Here is a 14,974-nt window from a genome sequence, read left to right as displayed (position 1 = left end):
TGCAAAGATATTCAAACGTGCATTTGCTTGATTACTCAGTACCCTTGACAATATCAAGCTTAACCACTACACCTTAATGCAATAGATTGTAAATTGCCAAATGTTTATGCTTAAAAGCACGGCCAAACATAGAATAGCATTGGGGATGGCTCGCCTCTTTAGTGATAGATGATATTTAGGCTCCCTGGTTTGCGCTTACCTAACTTCTGTAGTTCTTTCCCATTGATCTGGCTTCCAGAAGGTGAACATGCCACCTGTCTACCACCTCAGTCTTTAAGCTGTCTGAAATTCAGCATCTTGGATCTAGTAGTCATGATTTTAAGAATCTTGATCATCAGTTTGTATAACTTTTCAATTTGTGTTTTGATTGTTGGGAGCTAATTGAATGGCTCTCTTTGCTACCATCTCCACTGATATGGACATGGACTCTCATGTTGTTTTTATTTCCACCTCTTCTTCAAGATGGATGTTCTCTCTGATGTGGTATAGCTATACCATCAACCAGCATAGCATAGTAGGAAGAAGAGGAAAACAAATGTGGTAGAGAAGATTGGAGCTGCTGCTTAACCATATGTCTTTGTCTAATTTTTTTTCTTGTTCAGAAGAAAGGAATGACTGGGTTAATACGATTCTCAATGCCTTGAAATCGCAGTCTGATAATAACTCTCAGTCTCGAACTTCTGTTGCCCCTGAGAAAAGCGGGTATCTTGAGCTGAAAGGATACAAAGCCAAAGTCTTTATTCTACTTCAGGGGAATACTCTGTGGATCTGCAAAAATGAGCAGGTAAATTTTTCATACGCTTTTTGTGAATGAATGCTTACAAAGATGATTTAACTAGTGAGTTGGAAATTGATGGCTCTTTGTGAATAGGTACATTTCAATATAAATGCATATCTCTTTTTAGGTAGTACTTTATTGCTGCAATTCTCGGAAGGTTTCAAAAAGCAGGAGAAGTATCATTATGTCTATTGTACAATGGAAAAAAACGAATAGATAGTGAGGTGAAGTGAAAAGCCCTGAGTGTCACAACAGGTTAGTGGCAGGGCTGAGATTAATTCACTCTTAAAATGTGTGCCACAAGCACTCTACTAATTCAGAAGGCTTATGTTGTTCACTGGTTTCACTGTCCTATAACGTAGTGCTCTGGAAAGTGTGCTGTACAGAAATAAGTAGATTGTGGTATTTAAGTGATACTTCAGCTAAATGTTCAAAACTGATGTTCTTTGTGTTTTTAAGAACGTAGATTGACCACTTTCTGTTGTGCACTGTAATATATTAAACAAATCCAGTATTAAAAAAACATGAACTAGGTCTATTATTTCAGCTCCCAAAATCTAGGGCTTTTTGTTTTGTTTTGGGCATGGATACATTATGATGTAAAGTAGTTAGCTGTAGCACTCTTTAGGATGCTATGGATAGGGAATAAATGGGGATAACTGGATTCAAAGACTGACTGTGTGAACTAGTGGAAGAAAAATCTGTTGCAGGACATTAAATGGAAAGTATTATTTCTGTGTGAGGAAATCGATGACCCACGAGTAGCTGGAACCTGGGAGGGTGTTTGGGGGAGGTGGTGTTACGTTTGCCTTGAAACTCCTGTTTCAAATGTGAATGGTCTCTCAGTAAGACTTGTCATTTTGCTCTCACTTCCTCTCCTATTGTCGTCTTAAGTGTGAAATTATTTGGGCTTGGGGGACCCCATAATGTTCAATATTAGATCTTATTATTCTTTCCCAGGGAATGGCAGGAAATTTGAGACTGAGAAAGACCTTTTTTTTTTTTTTTTTTTTCCTTTCTTTTTTTCTTTCTACTTACTGTGCTCCAAAGAAGTTTTACTTGTCAGGTACATTCTTTGAGGTCAGTCAACAACCAACTGATAAGAAACTTGATGCAATTTATGGGTTTAAGCCTGCAGCATGTGTTTTGAGGAATGAGCACCATGAAGAGGAACTGGTCTTCATAGTTGAGCACAGTACTCTTTAGCTATACTGAAATCCTCAGTCTTGATTATTGTAATGAATAAGTGACCTGCCAGTTAGTTTGTTTATTTCAGTAAAGTCTACAGCTAGAGGTCTTTAAGGAGGAACAAAATGCAAATGCTGCCACCTCCCCCCCACCCCTGTACTTCACTGAGGTTCTCTTACATCATTCCAGTAGAAAGAATGAAGTTGACCAAGTTACTTTATGGTCTCGGCCTGTGGGATGGTCCACACTGTCCTGCAGTGCTCAATGTTACTGTTCTGTCATGGTGTTTCCAGGTATTTTATCAGTGAGAATCCCTGGAATGCATTCTCATCAATGAGGGTCCTCTCTTTGTCGATGTTAATTGTAAAGAGCCACTTCTGCCTTCAGAATCAATACTGTATCTGTCTTATGCCCCTGAATACGTTAAAGTGCTCCCTTATGGATGTTCTGAGCTTCTTGATTAAGGGACAAATGTGGTACTTCAATGAGGTATACAGACTTGTGGAAGAATTTCTTTTCCAGAGTGATAGGTCATTTGAAACCAGCTATGTCCCTCTCGAGAGTCTCAGTACCAGGCATCCAGTTTTTGCTTTCTTCCTTCTTTCTTACTCTGCCTGCATATAACCATTGGGAGCATCCTTCTTGCCTCAAGTAGTCCCTTGATCTTTCTCTGTTGATACAGGGCACTCCCAGTTCTGACCGCTATGCTGAATCAGTTTTTCTGACAGTTATGTTATGTTAGAAAACTGTTCCACGGCCATTCACTGTTGAAGGGTTCTTGGTTGCTCTGTTACATGTTTTCAGGGTGCAGATTATGACTATCTAAGATAATCTAAGACTGTTGTCCCGTCCGCCTTCCCCCCAGTGAATTTTCTTTCTTACAGATTTCTTTTAGGTTACTCTTATGTATGTGCATGTGTGTGTTGGATCTATTGCTTGTGCGGGTGTATGGTAAGTTGTTATCAGCTGTGCCCTTTCAGCATCATTGATTTCAGATTTGCTTTAGCTGATCATGAAGGCACACCCTTATACAGCCTTTCTACTAAATGTTTATTCCCTTCTACTACATGGATGCTCTGCAGAGATCACTGACTGCAGTGCAGCAGAAGGCAAACCAAAATCAAGCCCTGAAACAGAATGAAGGTTAGACATGCTGCCAGCCTGTCAGCTCCTTCTGTGTGTATGAAAATTGCAAACAATAGTGCAAAACCAGCTTCTTCCCAAATATTTACTTAAAACCAAAAATATTAAATGGTCCTAAGAGATTTCTTTTTAGATCCTCCGTTTGAACAAATGTCTCTTTGTTTATGCTATTTCTGGCTATTTGGGAATCAGAAGAAATAGCTTCTGTCTTTAAGCTTTCATAGTCTGTAATTCTTCTCTCACTACCTCTTGTGTTTTATTTTCAAGTTGAAAACCGAATTGTTTTTACTGCAGCGCTGAAGAAAAAACCAGTAATACAGCATCAATCCCTTAGAGGGCTCTGTTGTTCTAAAAATCTTTCCCTGTCTCAAGTTTGTGCTTTAGCGAGTAATTACCAGACAAATATGTCCAGAGGTGTCCTCGAATCCTGTTCATATTGGAATTCACATCCATACTAGAATGACTTCCAGAGAGACTTAGAGGGGTTTATTATAACTGCAGTTCTAAAAGACACCTATTTAGACCTCTTACAATGTTGAAATGAGATCGGATCAAGCTGATTTATTGATTTCTATTAAACTTGATAGAGGAGAGTCCACTGTTACTTTAAAAGATTTTTCTTCATTGTTAAAAGTGGAGAAGATCCTAAGCCAAATGTCAAATCCTAACATAACCGCCATGAACTTTGTGAAATTCAGATTGAGATCAGAACATCATGTCTCAGGCCCATTTCTAGTTAAAAAGTGATTGGTTTAGCTTGAGCTTCTGGCAGTGATATAGTGCTGGTATGAAACCATCAATTTCTTTGACTCTCCATGTAGTGTGAATTTCTTAAACTTCCTCTCTGGAGCAAAAGTGAAAAATAGATCGTACAGAATCAATTTGTTCAACCTGCAACTTGCTGAAATTCCCATTTCTATTTCAAAATCATTCGTGCTTAAATAAAAACATGTCATCTGATCCTTCATGACAGCTCACACATTGGCTTGAAATGTCAGTGTGCTGTGGTGGTCCCAGTGATAACCTCCTCTCTGTGACCATCAGAAGGGCTCTGACAGATGCTTGCCTGGTCTGCTAGAATATACCCCCTTTGTTAGGGTGTGTTTAAGATTCACCGGTATTTAAAGTCAGGGAGGGCCTAGGTGTCATAGTGTTTGCACTAGAATTTGGCTTTGATAAAAAGAATTCAGGATCCTCTTTGTTACTACCTTGGGTGGTTCTGAAATAGATGTATTTACCTGGGATATTTGAGGAAACTTTGCCAAATGTAAAGACTGGGAAATGGTAGGTATGGCTGTGTGCCATAATTATTTGTGACTTCTTTCCCCCATGCATGACTCCAAGTTAAAGCTTGAATAATGATGAGCATTTTCTCTGTTATGTACAAGAAATAGTATCCATTTCTTATTGAAAACCTCTTGTTTCATTTTGGCTCAGTGCTCTTATTGATTTCAGAGGGTTTTTTGTTTTGTCAAAGATTGAAATGATTTGCTCTGTGGCAGATGGAAATGTTTATTCATGTTGAGTGAACCAGTAAGAGAGTGCCTAGTAATTTTCATTTCCTCTGTAATGCTAATGGTGCATTTAAAGCAAAACTGGACAACATCAAAAGATGTGTTACAGGAAATTATATTAAACAAGTATAAGATGGCAAAGGGTATGATAATGTAGAGAACCGGTAAGGGGATGGATGGAAGGACAAGTCAAAGATGATGCTTGAGCTTGAAGTTCTGAAAGAGAGGAAGTTATGTGAATATCAGTGGAGGGGAAGTGGAAAGGGTGTGTGCATGTGTCTGTGTGTGTAGGAACAGAGATGTGTTCTCGTCTCTGTTAAGAAACACAGGCTTAAAGGGGAGTGCTTTGAACAACCTGATGTAGTGAAAGATGTCGCTGTCCATGCAGGGGCTTGGACTAGATGATCTTTAAAGGTCCCTTCCAACCCAAACCATTCTATGATTCTGGAATACAGTGCCAGAGATGATGTGGTTGAGATTCAGGGCAGACTTAGAAGTCTGTGACTTTTTTGGTAATAGCAATGGGAATTTATAATTATCCTCTCTGCAAGGGGATTGTTCATTAGGAAATGTTCTGTTTTTCCCTGGAGAAAATGTAATCCTGATTATTAATCATGAACGTGATGGATGAGAAAGAGAAACCCTTAAAAAAAAATTAAGTAAACGATCTATTAAGTACAGTAGAAAGTGTCTAACAACGGAAGGTGAACAGAAAAGAGTAGTTAAATGAAGTCCTAAAGATGAGTAGTAACGATTGTTTGTCATGCTAAAGCAGCATGTGAAAGCTTTTTTTAATGTATTTAGATTCTTCGTTGTATCATTGTGATAATATAGGTGAATACAAAATGAGTCCAAGGTGATGGCAACAGCAATATGAAAGAAGAGTTGGGAAGAGGAGTTGAGTGTAAATTGAGTAGAAAGCTGAATAGTTGCTTAAAGATTGTGAGATTTAATGAGGAACCCTGAGCAAAGCAACTGACAGTTTTGGAAAGGAAGCTAGGGAAAGAGGTGGGGGATTAAAGGCAATGAAAGAAAGCAGGAGGAGGAATGGGAAGACCTTTCAGATAGTTCATAGGTGGAAAGTGAGAGGAGAGAGAAGTGCCTGATATGCAGTGGGGCGGGGTGGTGGAAGACAGAATTATTGAGAATGAGAAAACAAGAAACAGTGTTGTCTGTGTCGTTGTGTTCCCCCTGTTCACTATCCCCCCTGCCCCAAGAACACCGTGGGGGGTCGGGGTTTGCTGGGTTCTCTCCGTTTCTTGGGGTTTTTTTGTCTTTTTTTTGTTGTTTTTTTTAACTATTGTCAAATAGTTAAAATCAAAATCTCCTTTTGGAGATTTTGCAGTGATAAGCTGTTAGTTGTAATGATAACTGGTAAGCTCTGTAAAGAAAAAAGTTCTCTACTTGATTGCTGGTGCAGACTATGATCAAACATGTTTACAAACATATGAATGAGCCTGGCCCGGAATGCTTACGTAGGTGGAGGTGACAAAAACAAATGAATATTTTTCCTCCTTTGTCCTTATTTGATTCATTCAAGCTGTACTCTTTACTTCAGAATGATACAAATCTGCAGCAAGATGTTAAAAAAAGCAAAACCAAAACAACTCAAAAATATACCAAATATATTGGAGGGGGAAAGATTAATATGAACAAATATTTTAAGATACTGATAGATTGGTGACTTGAAGTGGAAGCAAATGATCCAGCCTCTTTTAAATATGGTTGTTTGCATCAAGCTGTAGCTGGGATGATAGATTAAGGTCATATTCCTAATTTTCCAACAGTTCCTTGGCAAGAAATTAATTCCGGTTGTCCACACTCAAAACCATGGCAAAGATCAATTGCTGTGCATGACATCAGAAACGACTAAGCAGGGAGTAACTTGAATTCTGTAAGAAAGCTTGAAAACTTCCTTTTTTGCTTGTGGTGCAATACAAAATGAATGATTACAGGAAATTATGTTGGGTGGGGAAAAGGTTTGTTGTTGTTCTGACCATTACTTCTTCAGTTTTAAACTAATTGCACCCCTACTCCAAAAAAGATTTAAAAATGAATTTAAAATAATATGCTGTTAAAGTAAGGTGGTGGAATCAGCCAAGAAAAATATGTCCATGACCATCTGTACAGGGAAGATCTACATTTTACATTCAAAAATAAATTTGTGGGATGTTGTTCTAGGTGTTGAAGATATTATTAAAGAACATGGAGAAGGTCATAAACAGGAATTCTATCAAAGAAAAATTAAAAAGTTAATGTTAAGCTCTTCTATGAGCTTATAAATTAAGCTTTGGCTATATGAGCATTTTATTTTTCTTGTTTATTTGTTCTTATGCTATTAAGATCTCATTGAGATGTAGGTACCCCTAAAGCAATCATGAAACATGATAGAAAGCCTAATGCTTCCACAATGATCAAAAGCTTCATGATTAATCTGATTTGGGGTGGAGGGTAGTGGAAGGAGGAAGGAAAATGACAAAGTTCTCAGCTTCTCAGTAATGCTCAGCTGAGCTTTCTGGATGACTAATATGTATACAGCCAGCTACCTTGACCATGTAAAAATTAGCAGTGAAGAAAAGTAGGATTTGTTTGAATATTATGAAGAAAAAAGATTTTAGAGTGGCACAGCACATGCGTAAACAACTGAAGAAGGTTTTAGATCTACTTGTCATAAGGTTTTAACATTCTGAATGCACTATTGGGAAAATCTGTTTTCCTCTAAGAGTACTGGAATTACCTGAGAGCATTATCCATCATTATTCATGTTACTTGCATTTAAGAACTACTAGCTTGGCTTCAAATCCCATGGTAAAATCATCTATTGGATCAAAAGCCCTGAATATAGGAAGCAGGGCATCACTATGTGCACTTTCATTTATAATGGTAGACTAGGTCTGCATTTATTTATTTATTTTAAATCACATGAACAAGTTATTTCTGCATTCAGTGAACCTGAAAGATTGTATAATCAGTGTGTATGCATACGTATGTATATATACACTTAGATAATGGAGTGCTTCCTTTTTTTGTGTGCAACAAGAAGGATTGAGATGACAATGAAACTGAAGAAAAAATGTTATTCAAGAATAGTTAGATCTCTCTTTCAATAGCTCAATATACTGTGGAATTAAATGCATCTAGAACGTTACTTTGCTTCTAGTTGATTCCTGTTTAATTGTCTAGTTGATTCCTGTTTAATTGTAAATGTTATCAGTCAGTGCTCATAGGAGACATGCTGAAGAACTACTCAGTAGCTTTGGTTTGCTTTTTCTCCTTTAAATTGAGGGCAACGTAAACCGCATTTTTCCTATCCATCTGTTACTTCTATGCATTTGCCATGTTTGGGACAGAAGTAGCTTTAAACATACCAGTGGCAACACTGATTACTTTTTTTTTTTCTTCCCTCCTCAGCCTGCATCCTTTATTTCAGGTATTAAACTAATTAGTATAGCTGAAATACTAATATTCATGTAAAGTTACAAAGCCGTTACAGCAGTGAAGAGCAGAGTATTTCTGAGGCAGTGTAGACAACATATCCTCACTGAAGTGTTCATTCCACAAACTTAAAGATAGGTACAAACATATGTTATGCTAGTGTATGTGAATTCCACTTCCTAATTAGTTAAAAATAGCATGATATACCACTGCAAATTTTTAATTATTTAGCATATATCTTCTGTTATCGACTTGCCATTTTTGAAATCTGTTACAACTCAATTAACTAAATGCAGTTTATGAATTTAATCTTAAGTTAATTGGTGTGGCAATGCTCAGACAAGTAATATCACAAAACGATATTTTTGTTTTGGTACGTTGCCTATATGATAAAGGGCTAAGTTGTATGGATATCATTCTGTGGAAGCTAAACTTTAACAGAGGGGTGAGACTATTCTTTTGTCCAGTCTGAAGTGGAAAAGCAATATTCTTGAAGACCTTGGGATTTGCTTAATCTGTGATGAGTATGATCAGGTGAGCACTGGCAGTCACATTATGATGATTAAAATGTTCTCCTTGGTTGCAATACTAAATAAAATGGATTAGTATGCACCAGCAGGAGACCAAAGAGTGTACCTGCAATTCATTAATGTGCCTTGTAACTGACACGGTAATGTCTAGAACTCCAAGCACTTAAAATCAGGTGATTGATCATCATGCATTTAGTTTGCAGTAGCTGAACAAGCAGAAGAAGCATAGCGTTCATGAAGAAAACTGTTTTGGCATTCATGGATTTCTGTTGTTACTTCATGATGATTTTCAAGATGGGGTGGTCTGACTTCAATCTCTGTTGGAGTTTATCAGAGTAAGGACCATTGGAATTTAGGATGCCCAGTATTTGTAGTCATCCCCCCCCCCCCCCCTTTTTTTTTTTCCCTTCATACTATTTCACCCCCTACCTTTTTTGTTACAAACAATTAATCAAACAGTGGATGCTTGCTCCAGAACTGTTGTCTTCTGCACAATGTGCACTGAAAATGGGAACAGTATCTTTGCTGGCAGTGGGGAGAGAGCAGGCTGATGTTGCTATTGGACTACTAAAATAATTAGGCCATTTGAGTGTTCATCAGTTATGAAAAGTGGGTGGTTTAAAATAAGTATTATAAAGATGATGCTTAAAATACTGAGAACTTTAGTATCATTGTAGCTTAAGTGACATTTTAATCTTTTGGACCTTAAATAAGTTGTTTTTCATTTGTGCTGGTTTCTTTATGTTGTTTGGAGCAGTATGGCATTGTTCAGATAATAACAAAGCATTATTTTCTTTACTCCACTATCTTATATCTATAAACTTTATTCTAAATAATTGCACCATCCTTACAGCAAGAGGAAGGGAATTTATGATTTACAGCATAGTAAGAATGTGGGGAATACCCCAGGGTGCTTTCTCAGCAATAATTTCTGTCCCTGGTTAATAAATTGCTAGGCCAACAAATTTGAACTTAATCAAGTCAAACTGAATTATTGCCTCATGAAACACTTCAATGCCATTGTTATTAAATGAAATTCTCCCTCTTAAATATTTTGCATGCAAAATAATATCTCGTTAGAGATGGCATGTTTTAAAACTCATTCATTAAAAATCAATATCTTACAGATATTTCCAGAAAACTTCACTCAAAAGTTATTTCCATCTCAGCACGTGGGTCAGATACCCTCCCTCCCCCCTGCCCCCCCAAGGTCCACCAAAATGATAGACTGGTATCTTAACGCTTTTAAAGAAACATTTGAAAAATGTTACATGCACTGAACTGTAGCAAAAATCAAGCTTTGTTACCTTCACTTAAGGTGGAAGGTTGCCAAAACAGTTGGCAGCGGGGCAGCTGGAGGACCACGTGAACACGCCTGGACAGTGGTTGAGAAGGAAAATATTCAGCTTAATAGAAAAGATGGAAAGCAATGATTCAGGAAATAAAAGGTGGAAATAATCTTGTTTGTATTTTAAGTGATGCCTAGTGACATTAGTATGTTTTGAGCATTTCAAACAACTTTTATTTGGTTGGGGATTTTTGTCTTTTGGGGACCTTTATGTTGTACTTTAGGATGAGAGGAAATGGCCTCAAGTTGTGCCGGGGGGGTTTAGATTGGATATTAGGAAAAATTTCTTCACTGAAAGGGTTGTCAAAGCATTGGAACAGGCTGCCCAGGGAAGTGGTTGAGTCACCATCCCTGGAGGTATTTAAAAGATGTGTAGATGTGGTGCTTAGGGACATGGCGTAGTGGTGGACTTGGCAGTGTTACAGTTGGACTCGATGATCTTAAAGGTCTTTTCCAACCTAAATGATTCTATGGTTCTACTTCTGCAATATTTCCAATAAAAGTTGCTTCGAAAAAAATGTTGAGCCAAAGAATGCAATGGCTGATGAGTGTGTTTTATGTATGAAGAGAAACACTTTAATTATTGACTTTGCCAATCATTCTGGGGGTTCTTACATCTAATATTTAATTGGATATTACAGTTCCTGTCCATGTCTTTGTTTAAGGTGAGTTAGGCTATTTAAAAAAACAAACAAACAACAAAAAAACCCCAAAAACCAAACAGAAAAGAAAATACTGCTGTCCATTGGATATGACTCCATTTTGATTATGGCAAAATTATTGTCTCTGTCTTGTACTGTCCAATGTTTTCAAATTGTATGGGTTTCTATACTCCGCATCTAGGCAGAGAGGAGTCTATATCCACTACAGTGCACTTGTCCACGTTTATACATGTCTACAGTCTTAAGTGCAGTATGCAGAGCTGTGTTAGCGATACCAGAGCGAGGTTTGAAAAAAGGTCTTGAAGCAGTGTGGCTGCATTAGTATAATTAATATGGCTTTGTATAGTGCTTCCTGTTCCACAAGCAGCCTGTCTGGCACTTGTTTGAGAGGCTCTGCAGGACGTTGTGTGATGATGAGAGGTGTGATTTTTTTTCCAGCCGAGGGCTGTAATTCCTTGCCATGGGGTCATAAAGAAGTTCAAAGGCAGATAAAATGACAGCAGTCAGCAACAGCAGCTCCATTCCTGCAACACAGGAGTAATTGCAGCCCATTATTACAATTGACTCTCGCTTCTCTCCCCTGAAGGAACTGAGCAGCTGCCAATTTACTGGGCTGCAAGAAAACTGATGAGCCAGGAGATGGGGGTCATAACGAAAGTTGAGAAACTGATCAAGGCAAAATTCATTAGTCCTGAGTAGCCATAAGAAGAGAAGGAAACAGTGCTGACCGGTCATCACTGATGCCCGGGTAGGAGATGGATTCTGACTTCCAGGTTGGTTTGTTTCACCTTGCACTTCTTTTTTTCACAAAGAGAAGCGAGGGGGGTTCTAGCATCTTTGGTCTTACTTTGTTTAAAACAAACCAACCAACCACACAGCAGAGGTACCTGCCATTTTTATGTGACTTATCTGGAAAGGGCTTATTTCACTCTGAATAAATACATCAGCTGTTTCTCTGTGTGTTTTCTGTGTGCTCTCTAATCATTCCTGTGTGTTAGGTATTTACAGGTTTCTCACTTTCCTTCTACAGCTAAAACAGGATGATAGATAACTTGCTGCTTCTTCTGTTTTATTTAATGACAATGTGCAGCTGATAAAACTAAGAAGTCTGTTTTGAGGCTGATCTCAGGTATTTGCACTTACGGTAAATGTGTACAATTAGCAGTTTAGATGTGAAATGTGTGTCTTTATTGGTGTTCGCACCAGTAAATGCTAATATGGAAATAAAAGGGTTACATCTACACAAGCTCTGTTTCAGAGGCTCTGTTTCTTCATCCGTCTCTTGTTGATGAGGTGTGGAATATCAGAAATGTATCTCTTAATATATGCAGGTGGAGCTGAACTGGAATTTTAAAGGGAGAAGAAGAAATAAAGGTTAATAGAGTGCACTGTAGGTACAAACCCAGAAGATGTTATCTCATCACAGTTCTGCATGATTCTGTGGAGCTGGCTGTTCAGGTCTTCTAATTGTGCAGGTCTTTCATCCGCAGACCTAAATTTTTCTCCTGCGCTTCATGCAGATGTGTGTTAAAATTAACCTTAGGAGGCCTGTGCAGATTTTCTTCTAGCTACTTGTCCTTCTAAATGGAAAAGTTAAAGATGCATTTTCAGTATATAAAAGGCAGTTTAAGGAAAGCTGTTGCTTGTAGGATCTAAACACAGATACCTGGGGTGAATCTCCAGCTCTCTGAATGTCAGCTGGAGCTTTGCCATTAATGTCAGAGTTGCCAGTGTTTCATTTCAGTCCAGTTTTTTGTTTCATTCCTGAATTCTTCTTTGTCCTAGTTTCTTAAATGGCATGGTCATGCTGGGAAAATATACCGCCTTCTAACTTCAGTGTGTTTACAGATTGCAGCTGCCCATCCTTGCTAATATAGAAGGATTTTTTGGAAGATTTTCTGTTCCCAAAAATCATTGTAGCATGTTACAAGCCTCCCCACCCACAATTGGTACAAAATACTGCTGCTGGGTTTCTGAATATCCTGAATTGGGGCAATCTTATAATTCTAATTCTGGTTCTGTTGTACTGTTTGTGAGATTCTCTTTTGCAGTGCTATCTCGATCAAGCCTTTGCAATTTTGATGCAACTTCTGTGTGATGAGATGCACCTGCGTACCTTCAGTTATGAGCCAGAACAGCTTTTTCATAGCTGTGCTTCACCATGATATGAAGTGGGTTCAGTTTGCTGGTGCTCGGTTACGACGTTGCTGTTAGATCAGCCTGTAAAACAGTGTTTCACTTTTTTTTTTTTGTCTCTTTCCATGAACAAATTGCTACTGTAGGTGCTGTTCTTTACTAATCTCTGATTTGTGAGGCATCTTGACTTACCTGAACATAGTAATATGTGTATGTTTCAAAATAATTTTTATTTTTTATCGTTGAATGATTTTGAAGGCTGTTCTAATAGAACATTGAGGAAACAAAGTTGTAAACTTGCAAAATGTGAAAGTTGACCTTCTATTTGCTACATTACTACGTTAATGGTTTTAGAACAACAGTTTAAGTAGTGATCAACCCCCATTGCCCCACCCCAAGAATGTGCGCTGAAACAGAGTTAACGTTGCTGTTGGCAAGTTTTGCTTTTTCAGTCTGTCATTAAATTCAGATAAGCAAGATTTATTTCTTCCTTGTGTGAGGAGTTGGGTGGGAGTGAGAGACCTCAGAAGTGAAAGTAATGGAGGAGACAGGTAGAATCATTACACTACAAGGGAGCCACGCATCTGTAGCTTGTTCGGGGTCCTACAAGACCCTCCTCTCTTGTTCATTGTGTGACAACAGGAAGCTCAGTGAAACAAACAGAAGATAAATGTAGAAATGGTAAATGGAGATAATTTATTAAAGATCATTTAATTTTTAGTGTTCTTTCAACTGCCTCTCTAGGTAGTAGCACAGAGTATGAAGGTTATTTGAAAGGAGCATGTTGTAGGTTTTTTTAAAGGGTTGGGGTTTTTGTTTTTTTTTTTTTTTTTTTTTTTTAACTTTTAATTTGTCGTAGTATTTTCTTTTAAGTATGGTTGTTCCATGTTTGTACAAACAATTGGTATTTTTCTGTTGGATGTTAGCCTTTGCTTCCCATTAGCAGAAAATAGTTTCTTTGCAAGCTTGAATTTACATGAGTTTTACATAAGGTGCTTTAGCTCATAATTTTTGAGCTTTGTAAGACTGATATTCGTAAAAATTTAGACTGTTACATTAATTAAGATAAAGATGTTTCGGTTCAGTAAGGCTATATTAATTCTAGACCCAGTCCTGAAACATGAGTATAGTGCAGATGAGTTTTAGAGCTGGACTCTTGTTTTATTTTTGACTATAATAAAAATATTTGAATAGCTTCTCTGTAATTGTATGGGTTTACTGTTTGAGTTGTGAATGCCTTTCGTTAAATTGTGTAGCTGTGATGGTTGCCCTTCTTAACTTTAATTGTTGTAAAATCAAAATTTAAAAAAAAAAGTCACTAAAATCAGATGGCGATGGCTTTTATATGAACTCATAGTAAAACTTATTTACGATGGATTTACTGGGATTTCAGTAAACTCTATAAGCATTTAATACTCTAGCTATTTCAGTGTTTAAGTAGTGAAAAGTAGATTGCTTATTTGTAAACTGCATTGATTTGTGAAACTCTTTTACATATTTACTTTTATACTAACAGTATTTGATTTATGTGGAATCATTACCTTTGTGACAAAAAGCCTAGGCAAATATGAAAGTGAACAGCTGCTAAAGAGTAGCTGTTTGTGTGTCCATTAGTAATTTTGCTTTACGAAAAATCAAAACACTTTCAGTGCATTCATCAGCTATTTTCATCTTTGTTTGTCTCATAAAGATAAATTAGCATGTGTGAATCTAAAGGCAGCAGAAGAAAATATTTTCTTTAAAAACAAAACAAAAAAGCCCCCCCCAGGCAAAAGCCAAAAAAAACCCTTACTCTATTTTTTGGTTGAGCTAAAAGTAAGGACAATGTCATCCCAGGAGAGAAAATGTTGAAATGACTGACTGGGTTAGGAAAGATTCCTGCTTATCAAGAACCACTGTGCAGTGTTGCTGTTGTCATGGCATCGGCCTTCTCTTGGTCCAGGCACAGAAGAATGTGTGGCAAAACTGTTGGTGCTGCCATCCCTTCACTGTTTTAGAATAAATATTACAGAAGTAGGAAGAATTCACAAGTCGTAGTTTGGTCTCCTTAGGTTTCTGATTCTAGGCGTCAGTGGGAAATTGCTGCTTTACACTGGCTTCTAGAAAATGTCTGTACCTCCAAGGAGTATAAGGCATGTTTTTTGAAGTATATGTGCATGCATGCACACACTCAAAATATAGTTCTTCTACTAAATATGTATTTGTATCTTCCATAAGAAGAAAATATATTTTGCTATTTT

At 37.5% G+C, this 14,974-nt stretch overlaps 1 protein-coding gene across 6 annotated transcripts in view; it reads left to right on the top strand.

Moving 5' to 3' along the window:
- ARAP2 (ArfGAP with RhoGAP domain, ankyrin repeat and PH domain 2) overlaps positions 1–14,974 on the top strand; it is a 402,708-nt gene that overhangs the window by 295,249 nt on the left and 92,485 nt on the right. For all 6 annotated transcript variants that reach the window (XR_012775490.1, XM_075499897.1, XM_075499898.1 and 3 more), the window contains one exon: positions 603–784. Coding sequence is in view for 5 of the 6 variants with exons in the window: in XM_075499897.1 (XP_075356012.1) it covers positions 603–784 (182 nt within the window). In the remaining variant the exon portion in view is untranslated. The remainder of the gene's footprint in view (positions 1–602; positions 785–14,974) is intronic.

Source organism: Mycteria americana, chromosome 4 (genome assembly GCF_035582795.1).
Source record: "Mycteria americana isolate JAX WOST 10 ecotype Jacksonville Zoo and Gardens chromosome 4, USCA_MyAme_1.0, whole genome shotgun sequence".
Taxonomy (NCBI): Eukaryota; Metazoa; Chordata; class Aves; order Ciconiiformes; family Ciconiidae; genus Mycteria; species Mycteria americana.
This window is presented reverse-complemented; position numbering and strand designations above follow the sequence as displayed.